Source organism: Cebidichthys violaceus, unplaced genomic scaffold, assembly GCF_023349555.1.
Source record: "Cebidichthys violaceus isolate CVI_PGR_0920_01 unplaced genomic scaffold, fCebVio1.0.p SCAF_24, whole genome shotgun sequence".
Classification (NCBI taxonomy): Eukaryota; Metazoa; Chordata; class Actinopteri; order Perciformes; family Stichaeidae; genus Cebidichthys; species Cebidichthys violaceus.
This window is the reverse complement of record NW_027176417.1, coordinates 4,425,909-4,446,725: the sequence shown is the minus strand read 5'-3', so window position 1 is coordinate 4,446,725 and position 20,817 is coordinate 4,425,909. Positions and strand designations below refer to the sequence as shown.

The following is a 20,817-nucleotide window of genomic DNA, read 5'->3' as shown; positions in this document are numbered from 1 at the left end:
TGAAAAGTAGTGTTCCATTTATCTTTTATGAGAGCAAAACCTGATTGTGTGTGTGTGTGTGTGTGTGTGTGTGTGTGTGTGTGTGTGTGTGTGTGTGTGTGTGTGTGTGTGTGTGTGTGTGTGTGTGTGTAAAACGGAGTAGGTGAATCCTCGAGTGGACGACTGAGGGAACGATCAAGCGACTGTAACCGCACACCACATACACAATAATGGTATGCAAACAAATCTCACGACTGCAGGCTGACTCCAGGACTCGTGGTCGTTATGGATCTTAAAAAGTACTTATGACCTTTTTGGCTTGAAAAGCAACAGTGTTTGTGTAGAAAATCTAACTAGAGCACGTGTGCTCAACGTGGACGAGACTCGTAGAACTCTACACAAGTCTGCACTGGGACGAGGTCTAGGTTGTGGCTTTAAAGCCAGAAGTCTGTTTGTGCCCCCTGTAAAACAAGTATTTCTTGCTTCAACTTAAAGTGCTTATGTAGTGTTTTTAGTTTTTCTGACTTATTGTATAACTTGTTTCAAACTGTAGTTTAGTTGCTGAAACTTAATGTAGTAGTTTCGTAGTGTGTTTAGTAGTAATTTACAATGTTGAATGTGTGTTTCACACTGTAGTTGTGTTGCCTAATGGTGTAGTATATGCTATCGTTTTCCCAAAGCATTGACTTCAACAGCTCGTGTAAACTTTATCATATTTAATTCCACTGTAGCATATTGATGACACGCAGTACAAAAGCAATTACCAGACATTCCATTACAACTTGGACCCAGTAAATCAATCCCACGGAAAATATCCACAATAGAACACCATTGACTAAGTTTCTCTTAGTTTCATAGTGAAGTCGACGAGACAGACACGGGCTTGGTTTGTGGAGACATAGCTCGGACCGTTAGGATTATTCCCTCCTCTTTTTTACTCCGTGAATACAAATTGTTATACTGTAATATATTACAACACTCAACCGAAAAAAACTAAGTAATACAAAAACAATTCACAAAATATGAACCTTGAGCAATGTAATGGAGAAACAACTTTTAAGAGCGAGACCTGTAGCACGTTTATTTCCTCACACGGATTTACAGGTTTTCAAAAAAAACCAAAAGGTGCTTATAATGTTGAGCTAATCGTTTCTACACCGGGCTCAGATGGATGCCATGGAAACAGTGAACTGTGGGACACAGCAACATGCTAGTACACACGGTCTGACAATAGATGGCGCCGCAAGCCTTACCACGATCCTTCCGCTTCTTTCGCGTGTGAAGCTCTCACACATCACGAGGACAAAGAAGACGTCAGAATTCGACATGATGCTGACGTGGCTTCAAATACGACACCGTAACTTGAGAAAATGTGAAATATTTGCCAGCAAATACCCACTTGACTGATGTTTGAGAGGATTTGGTTGTGGGTGTATTCAAAAAAGTATTTTGTTTTCCCCCCCAGTAAAGCAACAATACTGGAATTGAAATGAGAAAATATGTGAGCCAACTTTCTCTTCTTTTATTTATTAGCAACACAGCTGGACCACTGCAGAATCATTCAGTCTTTTTGAATTGTAAAATAGCCTCAAACCTTTTAGACGGGCTCAAGTGGGACATTCAGTCGACCATGAGAGGTGTAATAACACGGGTCAGTCAGAACCATTGGTGTGAATGTAGTCCTGGTGATATCATCATGATGTGTCGGGTTTTTAACGACCACGCTCAGTACTTGTAGAGCTGTTTTTTATAGTTGTTTTTTTATCTTCGACAAATGCATACTTTGTGTGTGAATTCACAGCAGCGTTTACACTGAACTTGGGGAATGTAGTTCCAGACTGTAGTTCATATACTTTGCTCTGACGTAACCAGATGTAGGTCAAATAACACATTTAAATGATTCTTAATCTCAGAAAACCAAATGGACGGAGTTTGCTGTATAGAATCTTTGCAATGTGAAAAAAACATTTTATAAATTGAAAGAAGGTACATTTACCACATTCTCTGAATTCTTCACCTCTACGTTGTAGTATTTGTATGCACATGCTGACGTTTAAAAGCCATTTTAGATATGTATTACGTGGGCTATTGGGGCTTCATCTTGTAGGAAATCCTGATAATGAAATCATGTTTGTGTCTTAAAATGAGTCTTGTGACTCTGAAATTCCGTACAAACACCTGCAAATGTCACGAGCTCTTGAGGTTTTTTTTCCCCCTAAAATGAACGACTGGATGAAATGACCACAACTCTACGATAAATATCCTGAAGTAACGAGAGACTTTGGCACAATGTTCCTGCCGTGCAGCAGGTGGCGAGAGCACATCTCAGCAAACTTACAGCCAAGTGCTTTATAATTAGGTCGAAGCATTTTTGCTCAAAGCGAAACATTCTACATTCAATATTAAAGACAATTCAGCAGTCTGACAAACACCAACATTTTGACTGGCAGTTAAAGGGCTGACTTACTTTTAGCAGATTGGCAATTTATATATTTTACATGTCAATTTACATATATATATATATATATATATATATATATATATATATATATATATATATATATATATATATATATATATATATATATATATATATATATATATATATATATATATTGTAAAGTATGTTTGTATATACATCAAACGTAATCTGACGGTAAAGTACTCCAACATTTGATCTTTTTAGACGGGAGTGGCTGAACTGCAATACCAGTACGAACACAGAAATTATACACTTAGCAGCAATTACTAATGGGTACATGTTAGTGTCTGTACGGTGAAAAAAGAGCTTTAAAAAAACAAAACTAAAGAGTATGAACTGAAAATATAACAAACTAAAGAAACAAATGGTTTCCTATTGTTCTCCATTGAGATATGAAGACTGAAGTCACTGTGAATAGATAGGAGTTGGGAAAATGATTGTTTTTTGAGGTATTTCTGGTGGGCATCAAATCAAAACATAATGGGCAAAGAACAGAAGCAACATCCATTTAAAAGAAGAAATACTAGTGGCTCTTGGATGTAAAAGTCTGTATAAGGCAGCAGCTGCACACGTAAACAACAACTCCATGGCGCTGGGATGCAGGAGAAGCACGGGGGGGAAGGATGAAGTCCATGGATGGATGAAAAGGCAAGCTGACAGAAAACATGAAATGAAGGGAGGGGTGAGGAGCGATTGTCATTGGAGGGGTTTGATCATGCCATCAGAATCTCCACAGAGATCAAGTCCATGGTCTGAGATCACACCAGCGTTTCAGGCAGTGCGTCGGCATTGTCCGAGGACAGCAGCTGCCAGATCTGCCACCGGTCTCTCTGCCAGTCCTGCCACTCTGAGCTCTGCGGCACCATTTGGCTCTGTGTCGTTGAGGCCGAGTTACTCAGCGCCGCGCTCGACCTCCCGTGCTGCAGAGGGGGCCGCTGAGCCGTCGCGAGCTGAGGTGAACTGTGCGAACTAGCCAGTCGCAGATGGCGGGCGCTGTAAGGGGGCGGGGTGCGGCCGTCGTTGAGCACGGCAGGGCCGCCCTCGCCGGCGCTCAACCCGCCTTGAGGTCTGGAGGTCGGGTTAAGCGCGTGTCCACTTGCTCGGTGGAGCCCTTGCGTGCTGTTGAGGTGGGACGTCACCGAGGGGTTGGCGCTGAGCTGCAGGCGTGGTGGTCCCGGCTCCACGTGGGGGCTGGTACACACTCTGGTGACCGGGGGGTGGGGCCTGCATTCGCCGATGCCGGGCGTCGTGTGAGTCCGTTGCGGCATTGCTTGCTGCCTGCCGTCGCCATGGAGTCCGTCGAGACCTTCCTGTGAGCTGCGGGAGCTTCCCTCTGACATGTTGCCATGGGAACCTATAAACAGAACATCAACTACATCAGCGGGTTTAATTATAGTTTGGTGAATAACAAGGGATACACGCGTCACAAGTTTGTGCTTGACATAAAACAATGTGCAAAGAAATGCTCTGATTGACGAACCTTTTCTGCAGAATTTTGCATATACTTTTTACACTGTAGGTTTTTATTCAGACAGTGTTGCAACTGTATCAGAATACTGATTAGTTTCTGCCCTCCCAGCGAGGTAATCAGTTGAACGCATTCACCCGGCATCACGTGTGGGAATCAGTTGCTACAAAAATGAATAAAAAAACCACACAGCAGCAGCTTTTCGTTCCCCCCCCTGATGGTTAAAGTTGTGATGAAATGGAAAATGTCTTGTTTTTTTATTCCAAACATTCCCTCTCACTGGGGAATACGTCTCGGTACAGAAGCTAAAGAAGCTCTCACTTCCGTTTCACTGGGACTTTGAGAACTCACTGCTCTGGCTCTTCAACCACAATGAAGCAGTTTACCTGTGTATGCGTGGTCCTTGAGTGTTGGTTTCAGCGTAGTGTGCCACGTCCCCCAAATGTTAGCGTGCTCCTCTGATAAAGCGTCTGAGGACAGAAAAAAGAGAGGTCAAATTCCTCCTGCACAGTAAGCAAAAGCTCCGTAATATTCCTTTTGTACGTCCAGCAAAAAAAGTGACAATTTTAAAGAACCGTGAGATCAGATATGAAGAATCCAATCACCCACTACTGAGAGTCATTCACCTTTGCTGCCCCAAGTGTCGGCCCCAGGCTCGCGGCTCCAGCCGGCCACCTGCCCCACCAGAGTGTATTGTTCCGGGACACAGAAGAGCGGCTCGCTGCCCGGGCTCCCCGGTTCCCCTCTCCGCTCACTCAGGATTGGGGAGTTGTTGTCGTAAGGGGACACCTCGCCGCTGGACACCTTGTTGGAGTCGCTGGAGGAATGGCGCTCGCTCAGGGAGAAGGGCTCCTCTGACTGCAACAGGTCGGGACTCCTGCGGTTAATGACAGACGGTTGAAAGCAGGCGAACGGCAGACCGCGCGCACGTGAACGCCTCATGTGTTTATGCGTGTGGAACTCACTGTGAGGCTTTTCTTCTCAGAAGGTAGTCGACTACATCTGGATCCGTCTCCAACAGATTCATCAAGACCTCGTTCTGCAGATCAGGAGGCACCTAAAAAGACGTGAACTATTAACAAAACAATTTGAGTGAAATGAATGAATCAAGAGGCTTTTTTTCTGTTCTACTCTTATGCCTGTTTTAGATCATACCTACACAGTTATTTTCTAAACTGCAAACACCAATTTCTTTTTTTCCCAATAACATAAATTGCATTAGCCTGAACTTGATTTCTAGTAAATAAAACTCCACCTGTTCCATGTACTAAAATGTGAATTCGCAGAACTCGAGCTGCCGACAAATCTGTTTTTACTCACCAACACTGAGCAAGTCGGTTCCAATTCACTATAGGCGATTATTAGCTCTTCGTTGGCTTACTGCAGGAATGTAAGCCTCAGGGGGAACGGTAGTGGCAGATTACAAAACATTACGGTTTCAGGTTTCGGACCTGAAATGACCTGCAGTCATTTGAGAAAACTGTCACCTCTTCAAGCCTGCATTTTCTGCTTTTATTTTGGAAATAATAAGTCTCGCAATGAAAAGTTCTCGATGTTATTGTCGGCTGACTGGCGAGCGTTTACTTCTTTCTTACATTTACTCACAAGAATTCAGGATTGACTTGGACCAAAAACACACCTCATCCATCTGTCATCTTGCACATTTTTATTTTCTCACTTCCTTTATTGTCTTCTTTCTCTCACCAAAGACACAAGCATTGTTGCTAAGCCAGGAGGGATTGTGTGTGTTCAGCGGAGGAGCGGAAGAATGAAATCAGGAAGTGGGGATGGGTGTCGTGCTCAGTGACTGACCATGAAGAGGGTGTGGTAGCTGGCGATCATCCTCTGCAGCACGGCGATGACGGCCGTGCTCTCCTCGGCCCTGGCCGAGCTCTGGACGCTGAACTCCTTGTCCGAGTTCTTCTGCTTGTGGAGCAGGTTGGGCCCAAAGATGGTGGCCAGGTTCAGAGACGTCATCTTGTTCCCGGTGATCTGTCATCGGAGAGACAAACGGTTTGTGCAGCCGTGTGAATGCTAGGTCAGGTACTTTCTGTAAACCATTGAGGAGACCTTAAATACTTAATCCCTCTAGTGAAGAAGAAAATAAAAAAAGGAAAGAGAAGAGGAAGCATCTTGAGGCGAATCTTCCCGCTATTATTTCTGACCAATGACAGAACAGATTGCTCGTGTACAGCATTCGTGTACAACTTTTGTACAGCTTTTGAATGAACCAAGGGGCAAATGCAACAATTGTATGAAATAAGTCCCTGAAGCGGAAAGAAAGCAAACGATCTAGGTCTGAAAACGCTCCGAGGCTGTAGAAATGACATCACACTGCCGCAATCACACGGCCCTTTGAGACGTTCCATCTCCTCCCTCCTGACTCTTCTTCTCCCCCTTTCCTCCTCCAGTTCCCACTTACATCTCCAGCCTCCATCCATCCTTTCATGTTGATTTTCTCAACTCTCCCTCAACGTTCTGTCTCTCTTGGCACATTCCCCTCTCTTTTTTTTATTTTGTTGTCACTTTGACCAAAAGATGGATGAAGAGTGGCACATGGGGATTGTTAACACTAAAAGTGATGGAGTGTATGACAGCTGAATCTGTTTGTACCAGGTTTGGGTGATGGTGTGCATCCTGTGACACAATTAGCATCTAAAGTTACAAGCCCTTCGAAGCATGAACAACTTTTTTTTTTAGAGAGATGAATTCATAATTCTGCATCTCTCCCCAGTTTCCTCCCTTTCCGGGGGAGAGACGGGAGCAACAAGCGGCTAAAACGTGTGGAAGTGTTGCTCCAGGGCCCCGAGTGTGAAACGCTCCGACTTCCTGTCACGATCTCAGATACAGAGGAGCCGTGGAGTCGCGAAGGGAAAAAACACACACGTCAATGTTCGACTCCATTCTCATGCATACGCACAGAGAAAAAAACACACTTCCATCTGCGCACAAACATGTCGAAACACACTTCTACCTCACACTTAAACAACACACACACACACACACACACACACACACACACACACACACACACACACAAAGTGGTGAGATTGATAGGGACACACATGCATGAGTCCATGGTGTGGGAATTAAAGACGGCTCAAGGGAGTGCGGGAGAGTGGATTTTCATTAAAACAATCACGGGTCATGATGTCACTTCCTGTATTCTGATCTCTATTCCCCTCATGTTTACTATCACAGGTTCAAAACCAACAGTTTCGTTTTTTAACTCGTAGTCTCCAGCCGTCATCCGCCGATTTAATGGATATTTTTGAGTCGTATCCCCTCATTTGATAGAAAAACTGGCGCTTACCTCCTGTCTGTCTTTGTCCTGCCGGTCATGGGCGTGGTCGGTAACGGTGGACAGAAACTCCAGGAGGCGGTGGAGGGTATCGCTGTTGCATGCTGGGAGCAGGTAGACCAGCAGCTGAGTAACATTCTGCTGCTCATCTGAATCCAACACTGCAACACGGATTAAGATGGACTGGTTTAAAAAGTGAGAAAAGAGGAACAGAAGGAAGGAAGACAACAAAAGGAGAGCGGAGGTCATGTGGAGGAGGGGGAAAAAATAAAGAGATGGGGGGGGGGGGGGGGGGGGGTGGAGCTCACTTGTGGTGTTGATGAAGGCCGTGTAGAGCTCCTTAGTGAGCAGCGGGTCAGGCATGTCCCTGAGAAACTCCTTCAGCAGAGCAGCCACGTCGTGAACACTGTACTCCTCGTCCAGCTGGACGTCGATGCCGCGGTCAAACTCCTCACGTAGCTGCAGTTGAAGAAAAGAGAGGAAGAGGGGGATTCAGAAACATCCTCCACACGTAACAATGCACATTATATATCTCGGTAGTGCACACAGCCGCACGCGTTCACTTCCTGTGGGTCCTCCAAGTGACCCGGTAGCCTCAAACTAGTTCTGCCAGTACGCATCTTAATCTTGGATCTGACTTTTGGATGACTTCCAGGGAATTAGTTTCGGCCATGATGATGGATATATAGGCGTCATCTGTTCAGCACTTATATACCTGCTTTCATAAATTATAATTTCTCAATAAGCTGACGATGGCGGCTAATGCATAAATGCTGACATTGGTTTGTATCAACACAGACAAAATGGCTATTTATTTGTATATACATACACAGGTGTATAGTGGTCTATCTAACCATAATCAACATGTTAATATCATCATATTTATTGGAGTCTTTTCCGACTGTGCAACTGTTTTTTTTGGGGGGGGGGTTTAAACGTTATTTGGTCTGGTTTGATTCTCTATTTGCATCCTCTTTGAAATGTCTGAAAACACAACTGTATTTTAAAGGTACAGTAGAACAATCTATTTCAAAGGAACATAGTGATTAAATCAAATGAACTGGTTACACAATGAAACCAAGAGACACTGAATATGTATCCTGTGCTGCGTCTTACAGCACCCCTCCTCTCTTTAGCTGAGGGTCAGTCTTATATTCAATTAAGATCTAGTGTTTCAAAGATCTGAAGATCAAAGACGTGTACCTTTTGATGAAACGATCAGTGTCTGTAGTTGCTGCTACAAGTGGAAAACAGTGTTATGAAAATATCCAACATGAAAAATCATCTAAAAATGAAGCTTTACCCTGGTTTACATGTTCTTTTACTGTGTATTCACTTAAGGGAATCAAGGGTGGATAGGTAATGAAAGGTCTAGGAGTAAGTAGATACATTATTGTTTGTGTGTATGGAGCTGGTAAGGATATATTTGCTTGAATGATAGATACATTCGGCTCAAATCTGTTGTATTGGAAGATTTCGCACAGAACATTGATTTCACTTAACGCAAAATCAGCCGATGTCGGCTCCATTACCAGAACACCGAATGACCTCACCTGTCGGACTCTCTTCTTGGAGCTTCCCACTCTAAAGATCCCCACAGTCTGCAAACCTGGAGTGGAAAAGCGAAGAAAAAAACCCCCTCAAAACCAGAAAGCAACAGCTGTCTCGATGCACCTGTCGTAGTCGTACCAGGAGGGGATGCATATTGGCGACAGTAGCTGCTCACCGTATTTCTCGATGTGCTGACAGCAGCTGTCGACCACCCGGGGCACCTGGCGGTAGATGGGATTGAGGCTCAGCCTTTTGTCCCGGTGCTTCTCCTTCTTATTCGGCGTCTCGGCCGGCAGAGAGAGCTGCAGGGCCTCGAGCAGGCGGGACTGGTTGTCGTCCAGGTCCGTGATCGAGTCCACTGACATGCCTCCCTGGAGGTTAATCGTGCATTTTCATTCAGACGGGTTCAACTGAATAAAACGCCTGATCCTAGGCCTGCAGCTCACACTGGGGTTAATTATCTTATTTTGTCTCACCCTCCTGCGTGCTCGCGGTGCAACCTCGGGCGTGTTGGGTGACGTTGACTCATTGGCCGTCTCCGATGTGGAACTCAAAGAGGAGTTACTGCTGGATAACTCCTTATTGGACGACCGCTTGGTGGCAAACTGCAGGACAGATGATCCAAGAGTTAGATTTGGCTTTCCCTTCAGACAGTATAATATGTGTTATTCTATATAGTTTTAGATATTTGTCTTTAAAATGCCTTAAATATGGAACCCAAGGAGAGTGAGATAAACTGACCTGTAGAATGGACGAGACGAGGTCAGAGGAGTCCTTGTGCTCCTCGCGCTGCGGCGGGTCCTGACGATGGCCGTCCTGACGCTGCCTGTGGGTTCTGTCATTAGCGATGACCTGGGAGAGCACTATACTGAAGGCATGGGGTATGCATTCTGGGATTTAAAAAGAAAAAGGGCAGGAAAGAGGGCAAAAAGACAGGAAATAAAACTGCATTAGTTCAGAGAACAAAAAAAAGGAAAGCTCTGTTAGAAACATCCAAAAATAGCTCTTAGAACTTGCAACATGAACATCAAACACATCCAATTAAACATATTACTTCAGTCGGAGCTCCCTATTTACATGAGATAAAAGCCTCACAACAGATGTTCACTATGTGAGTAAGTTAATACTCGTATAGCACTACTACAGTACATCTGTTTTCCAAAATAAGACATCACAGAAGGAAAGTTGGAAAACAACTATGACAGACCACTAATTCCAGTGCCTTTGACCAAAATAACACAACCCTGATCACTCGTACCCACAAGCAACGCCACGCTATCCATGCAGGCCGTTTTTAGAAACCGCTCTGCGCTGACACATGTACGCAAATCCTATTCCTTTGTTCCATTTCCACTCATTTTTGGGCATGACGAGAGGCGGAATGCCGTTTGTTTTGGCAAGGAGTTGCGACAGACGCACTTTCAATTGAGTTTAAACAAAAATTTGGCGAAGCAATTGCAATTAACTCGGGACTTGAGCAAATGTGTGTTTGTACTGCTGAGGGACGCAAGCACTTGGAAGATATGCTTCAGAGAGGAATGACATCATCGTGGGCCGCCGCAGGCTATATATTCAATTATACAGAATCCCAGCAGCTGAGAAAAAAAAAACCAGTCCAGCTGTTGTGTGTGTGTGTGTGTGTGTGTGTGTGTGTGTGTGTGTGTGTGTGTGTGTGTGTGTGTGTGTGTGTGTGTGTGTGTGTGTGTGTGTGTGTGTGTGTGTGTGTGTGTTCATAGGAAAATGGAGGGAGAGAAAGCAAGATGCATTCCACAACCACAAGTGGAGGGCTGTGTTCATGAACAACATGACCACGAACGTTGTGACACAACGAATTTGCTTTGCAGCCTCAAAGTGTTAACAGGGCTTATGTAACACACACACACACACACACACACACACACACAGACGTGCAAATACACACACTCTGGATCGCATAACATCCAGTGCTTTTCCAGTGTAATGCAAAGCTCTTCTTGGTGCGTCCACAGCCAGACCACATGTCAGATTTTCATAAATCTACATTTACACAGCGTCAGTTCTGTTTTTTTTTAGTAATTACTTCTTATTCATGTCCATGCAGTGTGTTGTAAGTCCATGCAGAAAGTCAGGAAAGTGGTAAGTAACATAAAGTTTACCACATAGGACAATACAAGTGCCAATTTCTAAATCTCAACTTTCACAAACAATCGCTTATTATCTTAGGTAAAAAATAAAAATATATATATATATATATATATATATATATATATAATCTTATTTATGTATTTTGACTGAGGTCTGATCACACCAGCTCAGATGATTGTGGCTGCATCAAAGGAGCCCGCATGCTTCTCTCTCTGTGTCTCTTGCAGAGAGCTTGCTTCAAAGTGAAATGCAGGGCTTTGTATTCAGAGACGCATGATCATTTAAAACTTAGAATCCATTTGGCCGGTTCGACCACAGCTACGTCTGAGCCATCTGCTCCAGAGGGGCAGAGCCAGGCCTGACAGAAATGTAACAAACGAATGTGGGTCTGATAAATAGGTTTGCCTCGTCATTATCACCAGCCGGAGCAATGTAGAATCAAAGTTGCTTCGGTTGCCGAATACAATAGCAGGTTCTGATTGGCCGATGCGTGACATACTGTAGCAACCTCGTCATCTTTCCAATATAAAACTGGACAGCTGTTTCTCATACTTTTGGGGAAGGACATTGTGTCCAATGCTGACAAAAACGTCCTCTATATATATATATATATATATATATATATATATATATATATATATATATATATATATATATATATATATATATATATATATATATATATATATATACACAAAAACATAGTTTTTTTGTATTACTGATTATGATAAATAATGCAAATTGCTTGAGTTACTTGGTTTCTGAATACTGTTTGCCTACTTGCTACATTTATGAACTGTTTATGAATATTTAGCTTGGCTCAATGGCTTAAGTGATTCTATGTTACTTACCTAAAGCCAGTGCACACACTAGAGTGAACTAGTCAGCAGTATTTACTCGTTTGTACCACGCTACATGAGAAAAGCAACAACCGCCACTGCTGTGTATTTTTGACAGCCCAGTTCATTTTGCCTCCTGCTCCTCTCTGCAGCTGGGCTTCCTTTTTGACTGAGATTCTCTCTCCTGCCAAATATGCTTTGCTTAGTGCAGCAGAGTCGCCGCTTCTCAGAGCCAGTCCCCTTACATGGAGTCCCTCCACTTAAGCTAAATATAAACCGTGAAAGCCCAGTAAACAGAAAGTGTTTTTATAACCTCGCCGTTCACCTGCCTGAGGGGCGGAGACCACCGCTGTCTCGCTGGCAGCGGGGCGAGAGACGCGACCCGGCAGAGATGGAGAGAGGAAAAAACCCTGCGAGCTGGCAAAGTGTGAAAAGAACTTGGCGTACCTTTGTCTTTACTCTTCTCTTTTGCTAGCGAGTCCAACTTCCTCCTCAGAGACTTTTTCCTCTTCTGTCCATCTGCAGCGGAAACAAAACAAGAAAATAAATCATGTGAAACAAATGGTTTCCATATCGGCTGTATCTTATCTCGCTTATTATATCTAATAAGCTTATGTCGGGAATGCAGACATAAATTAGCCACGGGGGGAAAGCTGTCTGTGAACTCAAATCCATTGAACTGAAATGTCAGACAGGTTCAGCTGCGGTATTAGCCAGCAGGAAAAATATATTAAATCACTCATATTGTTTATCAACGCCGGCTAATATGTGTGAGGACTTTCCCACTTTTGGAAATAATGAGCCGCGATGCCATGCACGTTTATATTTGTGTACGTGAATGCTTTACATCCGCGCTCTGAAAGGAGGGAAGCCGCTGTCAACATGATGAATGACTCCTGAACTTGCTGATTAATGACCAGGGAAATCTGGAAATCGTGGCCCATGCGGCTTTCAAGTCTCGGAGTGCTCGACTCGGGCCAGGATGTCAGTTTGTGAAACCTCAGCAGCTTTTAGTGCCGTCAGTCGGTCACTCTGCTGTTTTTGTTTTTGGTATCGCAGAACCAACTCTTTTACACATCAGATCATCGTGAACCCGTTGAGAGAGCCTTCGCTTTGGTCTGCTAGTTTAGCAACCTCAGTTTGAACCCCCCAGATGTTCCTTTCAGCTGTATCAAATGAGTCACTTGCGGGGTTCAGGAAATTTCATCCAGCCCCAACAACACGCGCGGTGGTAGCCCGCTACGTCAGGGAGCAGCTTCAGTTTCCCCATGTGTCCAACCGTCTCTGACAAATCTGAACAAGTTCAGCAAGGCTGCTGTTCTTTGATAATCAATTTATTGCCACCGCGGTGATATATGAGAAACTTGCGTGTCCTTTTAAGACTCTTCGCCTGGAGTCAGAGTCTTGGGGTGTATGTATGAGGGGAAAAATAGGTGGGAAACAGTGTGAGATGGGAGAAAGAAAGCAGATGTTGTGAGAGGAGAGAGAGAGAGAGAGAGAGAGAGAGAGAGAGAGAGAGAGAGAGAGAGAGAGAGAGAGAGAGAGAGAGAGAGAGAGAGAGAGAGAGAGAGAGAGAGAGAGAAATGGTTTGGATTTTTGACAGATGGTTCCCAAAGCCGTACGGAAATCCCCCGAACCTCCAAACCTTCCCAGTCTAACTCCCAACTGGTTGTGCAACTGTCTGATGGACCTTTGCTTCTTCTTCCCCGTGTCAGTGCACCATCGCCCCGTCCCTCTTTGTCTCCCTTTCGCTTCTATCAATCTGTTTTTTTGGTCTTGAAGAAACACTAGAAACATGACCCCTAGCCCTGGGATGAATATGACAAACGGCAGGTCCGAAAAGCCCACATTAGCGGTGCTGAAGTAGCACACGCACAAGAAACTCATACACACAAGTTGAAATATTTCCCTAGCTAGCACATGACGGCTGTTAGGCGCTCTGGAATTCATAAGCAACACAGACAAGTACGCATTAAATCATGGTAGGGAGAGGTTTAACCTTCAGCTGGAATGCAAGGCCCTGGTTAATCCAGCACTATACCGCTGCTACGGCAGCCGCGCCACTCGTATCCAGTGCAGGGAAAGAAAGCTGCACACTTACATGACTGAAAGAATAATTCTGGTTTAATACAAATTTGGGTCTCATTTCTGTTGATTAAGATAACAATATTTTGAACTAATTGCTGGAAACACAGCTGAATGACTATAGCAAGAAGTGTTTGTTGTAAACTAGGCTGTGACTGTTTTGCCAGATTTTTGAAATCATTGGATCCAAACCTGGAGGTCAGGACCCCCCAAGGGGTCGGAGAGAGATCTGGAGGGTCATGAGATGGAGAGGAATGTACAGCATGTTTTTTTTTTCTTGACTTTCATCTACTAATCAGACTAATTGGATAATTTTACCTTCTCAGGCCTCTAAAAAATTATATAAATTAATCAGAGTGATGAAAAAATACTTTTTGACATAAGTTCAGTCTGTGGGGCCAAAAGCCCAAAAGGTTGGGAACCACTGAAACAAATACCACAAGTGAGCACATAAGAAATGTGGGCACAAACACCTACAGGACCACAAGTACAGCAGGTTCTGTTCCAAACAAGTCTGACTTACATGACGTTCAGTTTACTTAACTACTCAACCTGTAACACAGTTGAATCATGTCGTCTGTGTCTCTGGAGGGAGCTCTGTGAAGTCTGAGAAAATAAAGCTGATGAGGTCATCTCAGCTTAAGACCTACATTTAGTTTAACAGGAGGCCTGTTACAGACTGGGAGCAGAGATATGGGCAGACACCAGGAAAGGAAAACCTAACAAAAAATGCTATTGAGTTGCATTTTGGGAAATGAAGGATCCATAGTATTTGGGGCGTATTAGGGAGTAGAAGTTGGAATATATGGGTCTCTGCTGATTCAATACTACTCATCCGATACCAAATAAATAACCACACTCTGGTCCTTTTCTATAAACTGATTCATGTAGACATTTTTAGCACGGGCGGGCCCAGAGGCAAACAAACCACCGACTCAGCCACTTTCAGAGCAGTGCCCATGCCTGCTATATCTGCACTAATTTGTCCAATTTTGACCCTCATTCGCTTAATGATTTGCTATACGGGACCAAAAAAAGATTTTAGATAGGCCCACAAACAATTTTTAATAGAGTGTGTATCGTGACAAGCGGGCACTCAACTGCAGCGGAAAGGGAGTCGCGTGTTAAGAGCGGGGGGGGGGGGGTAACAGGAAGCACGCGATCCCAATGTGAACTACGGTTTACATCTAAATCCATGTGTTACCCTACATGACTTCCCTTAAATACACTTGACGAGATGACGACAGGATGTGGTCAGCGGCTCGAGCTTTTGGCTTTACTTTATGGGACACTTGGAAGTAGCTGCGCAACCTTACAAACCAAACTCTAGTGAAGAACTTCAAATGGGTAGCGTCGTCTTCACAGAACCGCTCCGGACACGGTCACATAGGTGTTGTGACCGAGTTAACAGTCACATTATTGTCAGCGTCTTGAAAGGCTGAGGCCATTTGGAACCAACCAGCATAGGAACTATGTTGGCGCTTAGCTTCCGAAACACACATTCTCCCACCTTTCGGCATGGTGATCTGACATCCCAGATCATAGTCCTGGTGTAATCGGGTGTAGGCTACTTCCTGCAGCCTGGCCCTCTCCAGCTCCGACAGGCTCTGGATGGCGACCGGCGTCAGACGCACGCTCCGCCCCGACAGGCTGCTCCAGGTGAAATCACCCTGAGGGAGGCAAGAGTTAACGCAAAGATTAGCCTATCGGAACATAAAACGTAGGAATAGAATGTAACTACTGTTGTTTTAATCTTGAAAAACATTAAGGTTGCCTGGACTTGATGCATGTGAAACTAAGGAAACCCTTGGCCTCTGCATTCTTTGAGTAATACAAAAAAGGATTAGAAAAAAAAACATTTGAATGCGATTCTCACAGATGATGAGTTTGAGAGTAGATTGTATTGGATAACATGTAGTACAACAAACACAGTTCAAACAGATAAAGAGCATATGTGAAAAGTCTGCAAAATACGTGTGTGCAGGACGGTTTACAACACTGGAACATGAGCCGAACTGAATGTATAAAGTTGAAGTCCACACAGACGTAGATGGAAAGAAGAACAAAAAAAAGAGCAAGTGAGGACATGCAGTGGCCTCGCACTGATGGATTTGCAATATGCTTTCTGAACACGTAACCGGCGTTGAGAATGCATATGTGGAGGAGGAGGTGAGGTTACGATGAGGCCAGAGCGTATAGGAAGCGGTCTGAGTCACCGCGCTCGTTTCTCATCCTCAGACAGGTTTACGTCGCAGCTTTGGCTTTAATCTGTGATCAAGGTGGACTCGAATCGAAGTGAATTGTAATGAATTGCCGCAGACGCAGAGAGCGCTTTGGCTTTGATGAACATTGGAGTCATCTGAGTCTCTGGTCATGCATTCCTCTGTCTACTGAGAAGAGAGGTCAGGAAGAGGGAGAGGTTAAGAAAGAAAGGGAAGAGACGGAGAGGACAGACTGCTGCAATTTATCTAATGCCTTATCCAGACAGAGGGCTTACAAGTGCACTCTAATGTGCCTGTGTTTATATATGGTCTTCATTTTGTGCTGCCGCAAGCACAGATAAACCATTTATATCTTTGAAAAAATAGAATTTCATCACGTTGCCCTTGTTTATTCTTCACGTCTTCTAGAAGAAATGGGCTTCTCTGAGACACACTGAAGACTTTATGTCACTTTTCCTTTCACGATTTCGCCTCCATCAACAATATTTTCTTTAAGTTAATTCTCCTGCTGTCAGCTCTCTTGTTATTGGACCCCATTCAGTGCAGAGAAGCAACAGAGCCATCATTCATCCGTGGCAGGAAAAACAGAATGTGGACAAAAGGCAACCTGGAGAGCCACCTGAGTGTGTGTCACAAGTCCCCCCCCCCCCCCCCCCCCCTTTTTTTTTTTTTTTGGATAGAGCAGGTCATCCAGCACAACTGTTTGTGTGTGTGCAATTCCTTATCGCTGGCCGAGGAAACCCTTTTCCCTGCCGCTTGACCTCACACGCAGCTTGAGGGGGCGCTCACACACGCCTGCGCTCACACACGCCTGCGCTCACACACGCCGCGAAAGCAAAGACAAACAGTTGGAGAAGTTAAATAAGAGGCCTCTCTGCGGTCGAGCTGGTTCTGCCCAGCAGGATTCCTGAAGGGGATGGATGAGCTTCAGTTCTTGAGTGTCAGCCTATGAAACCCGTGGAATGCTGACAGCGGGGCGAAGAGGCCGGACCAAATGCTGGTATCGCTGCTGGATTCTGGCAACAATGAGCTGAAAGCCTGCGTGACCCGCAGGGACGCCCGTTGAAACGTACAAACCGAGACGTTCCAAAACCGACCCGCACAGTTTGGCTTTTGACAAAGTAGAATTCTTGTCGGATGATGTTGTATCACTCGTCTCTGTCAAAGAGGATGTGTCCATATATTTTTGAAGGGGTCAAAAAGGCATACCACATCTGCAACCACTGTGTTATCACATGTTCTATTTTTTTTACTAGATGTTGGTTTTAGAATTAACATTCTTGACCTGTAATTTGGACGCACGGTCAAGTGCAATTACATGATAAGAGAACGTTCATCGTGGTCTGACTTGTTGTGTATTCTGTCTCATTGCTCTGGTGAGTGGCTTGCTATCTCAGTGGCTAACGATGCAGATCATAGGTGGGGAACGCACTGCGGATAATCTAGTGAATAAAGAGCTTTGTCTTTGATGGTCCGGTACAACGCCTGTCCATCTCCCGCTCTGCTTTACCCCCGTACCCCCATATATTAGCTGTTGGAGTGTATTAGAACACAGAAACAAAAGAGAGTGACATAAAAAGGATGCCAACATGATGCAGAGTGCTTGGAAAGCTACTAGATTTCAGCTTTAAATAAACCCCTTTTCCACATTATCACTCACCTTAATGGAGCAAAAATCAGTGATTTGGGATTTATTTTGGCCTTCAAGCTTTTAGAATCTACGGCCAAGTTTACCTCGTCAGACATCTAAACCTGGCCTCAACAGCAGCAGACACATACACAGCAGCTGATTGCCATGGTGATAAGTCCTTTTGAGTTCATGGTTTCATTTTAAACAGTAGGGATTGATTTTTCTTATCATCCCCTGGAAGAAAACTGCTCACATCTAATAACAGTCATCTAATCGGGAGGTCATTTTCCCACTGTTGAGATAATGATAGTCGGCTACTATTACACACCATAGAACATGCTCATTTGTTTGGCTCTATCAGCGGAGTTAATGAGATCACATGTTACTGGACCACAAATCGCATTGGAAACACACATAGCACCGTAGCACTGAGCCTAGCCGTAGCCTGTGGAACATACGACCAAAGCATTCATTATGTGGGACCTCATGACGTGGACGTTTAGTGAGACGTAACACTGTTTGAATAGCCTCTATAAAGACAAATCTGCCATGCAGCTACTGTCACAATCCTTTAACTCCTGTTTGTCTCCAAAATACAGTCAGTTGCTATGCCTTTACATAACTGCCATCATTTGTTTGCCTCTGTATTTACTAGAACTGTCGAACCCCCCCACAGATGTTGTTTGCTGGACTGGCTGAGCAGATCTAATCGGATAATCCCAACTTTAACGAATTGTATTTTCTGCCAGTTTGCCACACTTATTAATGCAATTTAAATAAACCGCATTAAATCATGAATTTGCTTTGCAGGAAAGGGGGAAAGACAAATGGTTCGACATGTGGGGTAGAAGAATGCAAACAGTGATTTAGGCGTGGGGTTCATCGAAGCCAAACAGCTCGGTGAGAGTGCACGGGTGTTGTAAACCGGTTATTAAATGTTTAAATAAATGTCCAACTCACCGTTAATATTACCAGGGCATGTTGTGTATGTGAAACGCTATGCGAGGCTTCTGTTATGGGATTCAACACTTGAACTAGAAAGATTAATGACTCTGCTGACTGGACGCGCACCGTGCAGTTAGATGACTAATGCCATCTGGACATCCAGTGCACTGCAGCATGTGGTTTCTGTTCTATTTCAGACAACGGGACAATGGCACAAAAAAGCCACGGACAAAGGAATATGTCAGTTTCCGTGGCAACGCATACACAGCAAATCAAAAGGGCCAGGAAGTGAGAGAAATATTACTATGGTAACGCACCTGGGACACACACACACACACACACAAGCAGCGGGGCAATTGTCGTTGTGCTGTGCTGCTTGAACTCAATCTCATTTTAATAGCGTCACTGAGGCGGAGAAAAGGCCTGTTGGAGGTTTTTGTGCCGTACTGATTTGGGAACAGTAATGACAACCATGCATGTTTTCACATGATTGTCCTCTCTGGATCATCAGTGTCCTTTCATGACTTATTGACAGCACCACGTGATGATGTAACCAACAACAAACACAGCCAGCCCTTTCCCGCTCAATATTCCATATCGACGTCTGTGTGACCATTATTGGCCTGAAACGCCGTGGCAACACATTGACAAAACTGTTTCTATTAGTCCCCATCTGATGATTCGTTACTTTACAACTGTGTGTGTGTGTGTGTGTGTGTGTGTGTGTGTGTGTGTGTGATGGGAGAGAAAGCAAGCCTCAAATTAATATATGCACCCACACGCTGCCTTCAAGTGCTGTTCGAAATAGTCCTACTACAACCATGTACAGCAATAAATTGAGACGATGTAGCAAATCCTGCAAGACGGATGAGTTTTGACCCTAAAGAAAGCACGTATGAAAGTGAAATGTGAAATGTTCCAACATGCCATTGATGGATTGCGATAGTGTTGCGCAGACATTGGCGGATCCTTATGACTGTGGTGATCTCGTGACTTTTCCTCTACTGCTACCATGAAGTACACATTTGTGGTTCTGAGTGAAATGTCTCAAGATAGCAAATCTGCCAGCGGGAGGAAAACACAGGTAGCCACGGACAAGACCGCGTCTGATTTACAGATGTGTTCTCTACAACCTTATGCATACACGCACATCTGTAATGGTTAAATCATGCTGGCTGGCTTTGTGTAAACGACGTGACGTGTGTAGTGATATTCGAGGAGAGGTACCAGAGGTCCAGGGAGAGGTCCCTTTTTGGTGAATGCAGACACTTTTGGTGAAAGGAACTTTTGCAAAATTCTTCACATCCTACTCTTTGGTTTGTTTTCGTTCCCTTTTGTGTTGCAGCTGGCTTTAAATGGCCCTTGAGCAGAGTTTCTGTACCACAACACTGATCCAGAGGAATGCACTTGTATTCTTCAACACTTTTCTTTTTCTTTTTTTCTTTTACAGGTTGACTTCATGCATGTAATAGATTGCTTTTGCTGCCCTGAAACCTCCTCAAGGTTCCCACCTGCTTGTAATTAGTGACCACTTTTACTTTGTCAGTGTGTGTGTGTGTGTGTGTGTGTGTGTGTGTGTGTGTGTGTGTGTGTGCGTGTGCGTGTTTGTACATCTGTGTATCTGTATCTGCCACACAGCAACGATTAATAGTCTCCCCCACCTGTTTTGGGTTGTACCTGACGCCGCCTGAGGGGGAAATAACCGCCGGATTTTATGGATCCCACGCACAGGTTGCATAACCCGATGCAAAAGCAATTCAGCAGTATCAGGCTTATCATTGGTTGTAAAATGTGAGGTTATCAGCCTCCAGTATGGGAGAGCTTGCAGATAGAGTATTGTGTGAGAACAATAAGATGTTGTGGTTGTAAATGCAATTAAAAGGGCAGATTCAGACACATCTGGTTGTGTCTAAATGCAGCTGTAACACAAACAATGTGTCAGTTAGTGCTAAAATGATTGATCCTTGCTGTAAAACAAATATTCAATCAATAAAAAAATGCTAGTATATTAACTGCATTAACTTGTTTGTAAAGTAAAATGGCAAATGTGTTATTTCCACCTTCTCAAAATTGAATATTTGCCTTTTACATCAAGTAATGTTGATGGTTATGAGTTATGGCAATCAAAACAAGTATTTACATTATGGTTGCATAATTAGCATTTGGGCTGGTCAATATTAAGATAATAAAA

The 20,817-nt window shown here is 44.1% G+C and overlaps 1 protein-coding gene across 2 annotated transcripts in view; it reads right to left on the bottom strand.

Moving 5' to 3' along the window:
- Positions 1-2,579: 2,579 nt before the first annotated feature.
- Positions 2,580-20,817, bottom strand: part of LOC137878896 (rho GTPase-activating protein 6-like) — a 53,391-nt gene continuing 35,153 nt past the window's right edge. For both annotated transcript variants that reach the window (XM_068719394.1, XM_068719395.1), the window contains exons 2-14: positions 15,340-15,499; positions 12,192-12,263; positions 9,523-9,671; positions 9,258-9,386; positions 8,957-9,152; positions 8,784-8,839; positions 7,539-7,689; positions 7,243-7,391; positions 5,742-5,921; positions 4,895-4,986; positions 4,556-4,806; positions 4,316-4,399; positions 2,580-3,815 (exon numbers count right to left, since the gene is read on the bottom strand). In XM_068719394.1, coding sequence (XP_068575495.1) covers positions 3,220-3,815; positions 4,316-4,399; positions 4,556-4,806; positions 4,895-4,986; positions 5,742-5,921; positions 7,243-7,391; positions 7,539-7,689; positions 8,784-8,839; positions 8,957-9,152; positions 9,258-9,386; positions 9,523-9,671; positions 12,192-12,263; positions 15,340-15,499 — 2,265 coding nt within the window. In that variant the 3' untranslated portion in view covers positions 2,580-3,219. The remainder of the gene's footprint in view (positions 3,816-4,315; positions 4,400-4,555; positions 4,807-4,894; positions 4,987-5,741; positions 5,922-7,242; positions 7,392-7,538; positions 7,690-8,783; positions 8,840-8,956; positions 9,153-9,257; positions 9,387-9,522; positions 9,672-12,191; positions 12,264-15,339; positions 15,500-20,817) is intronic.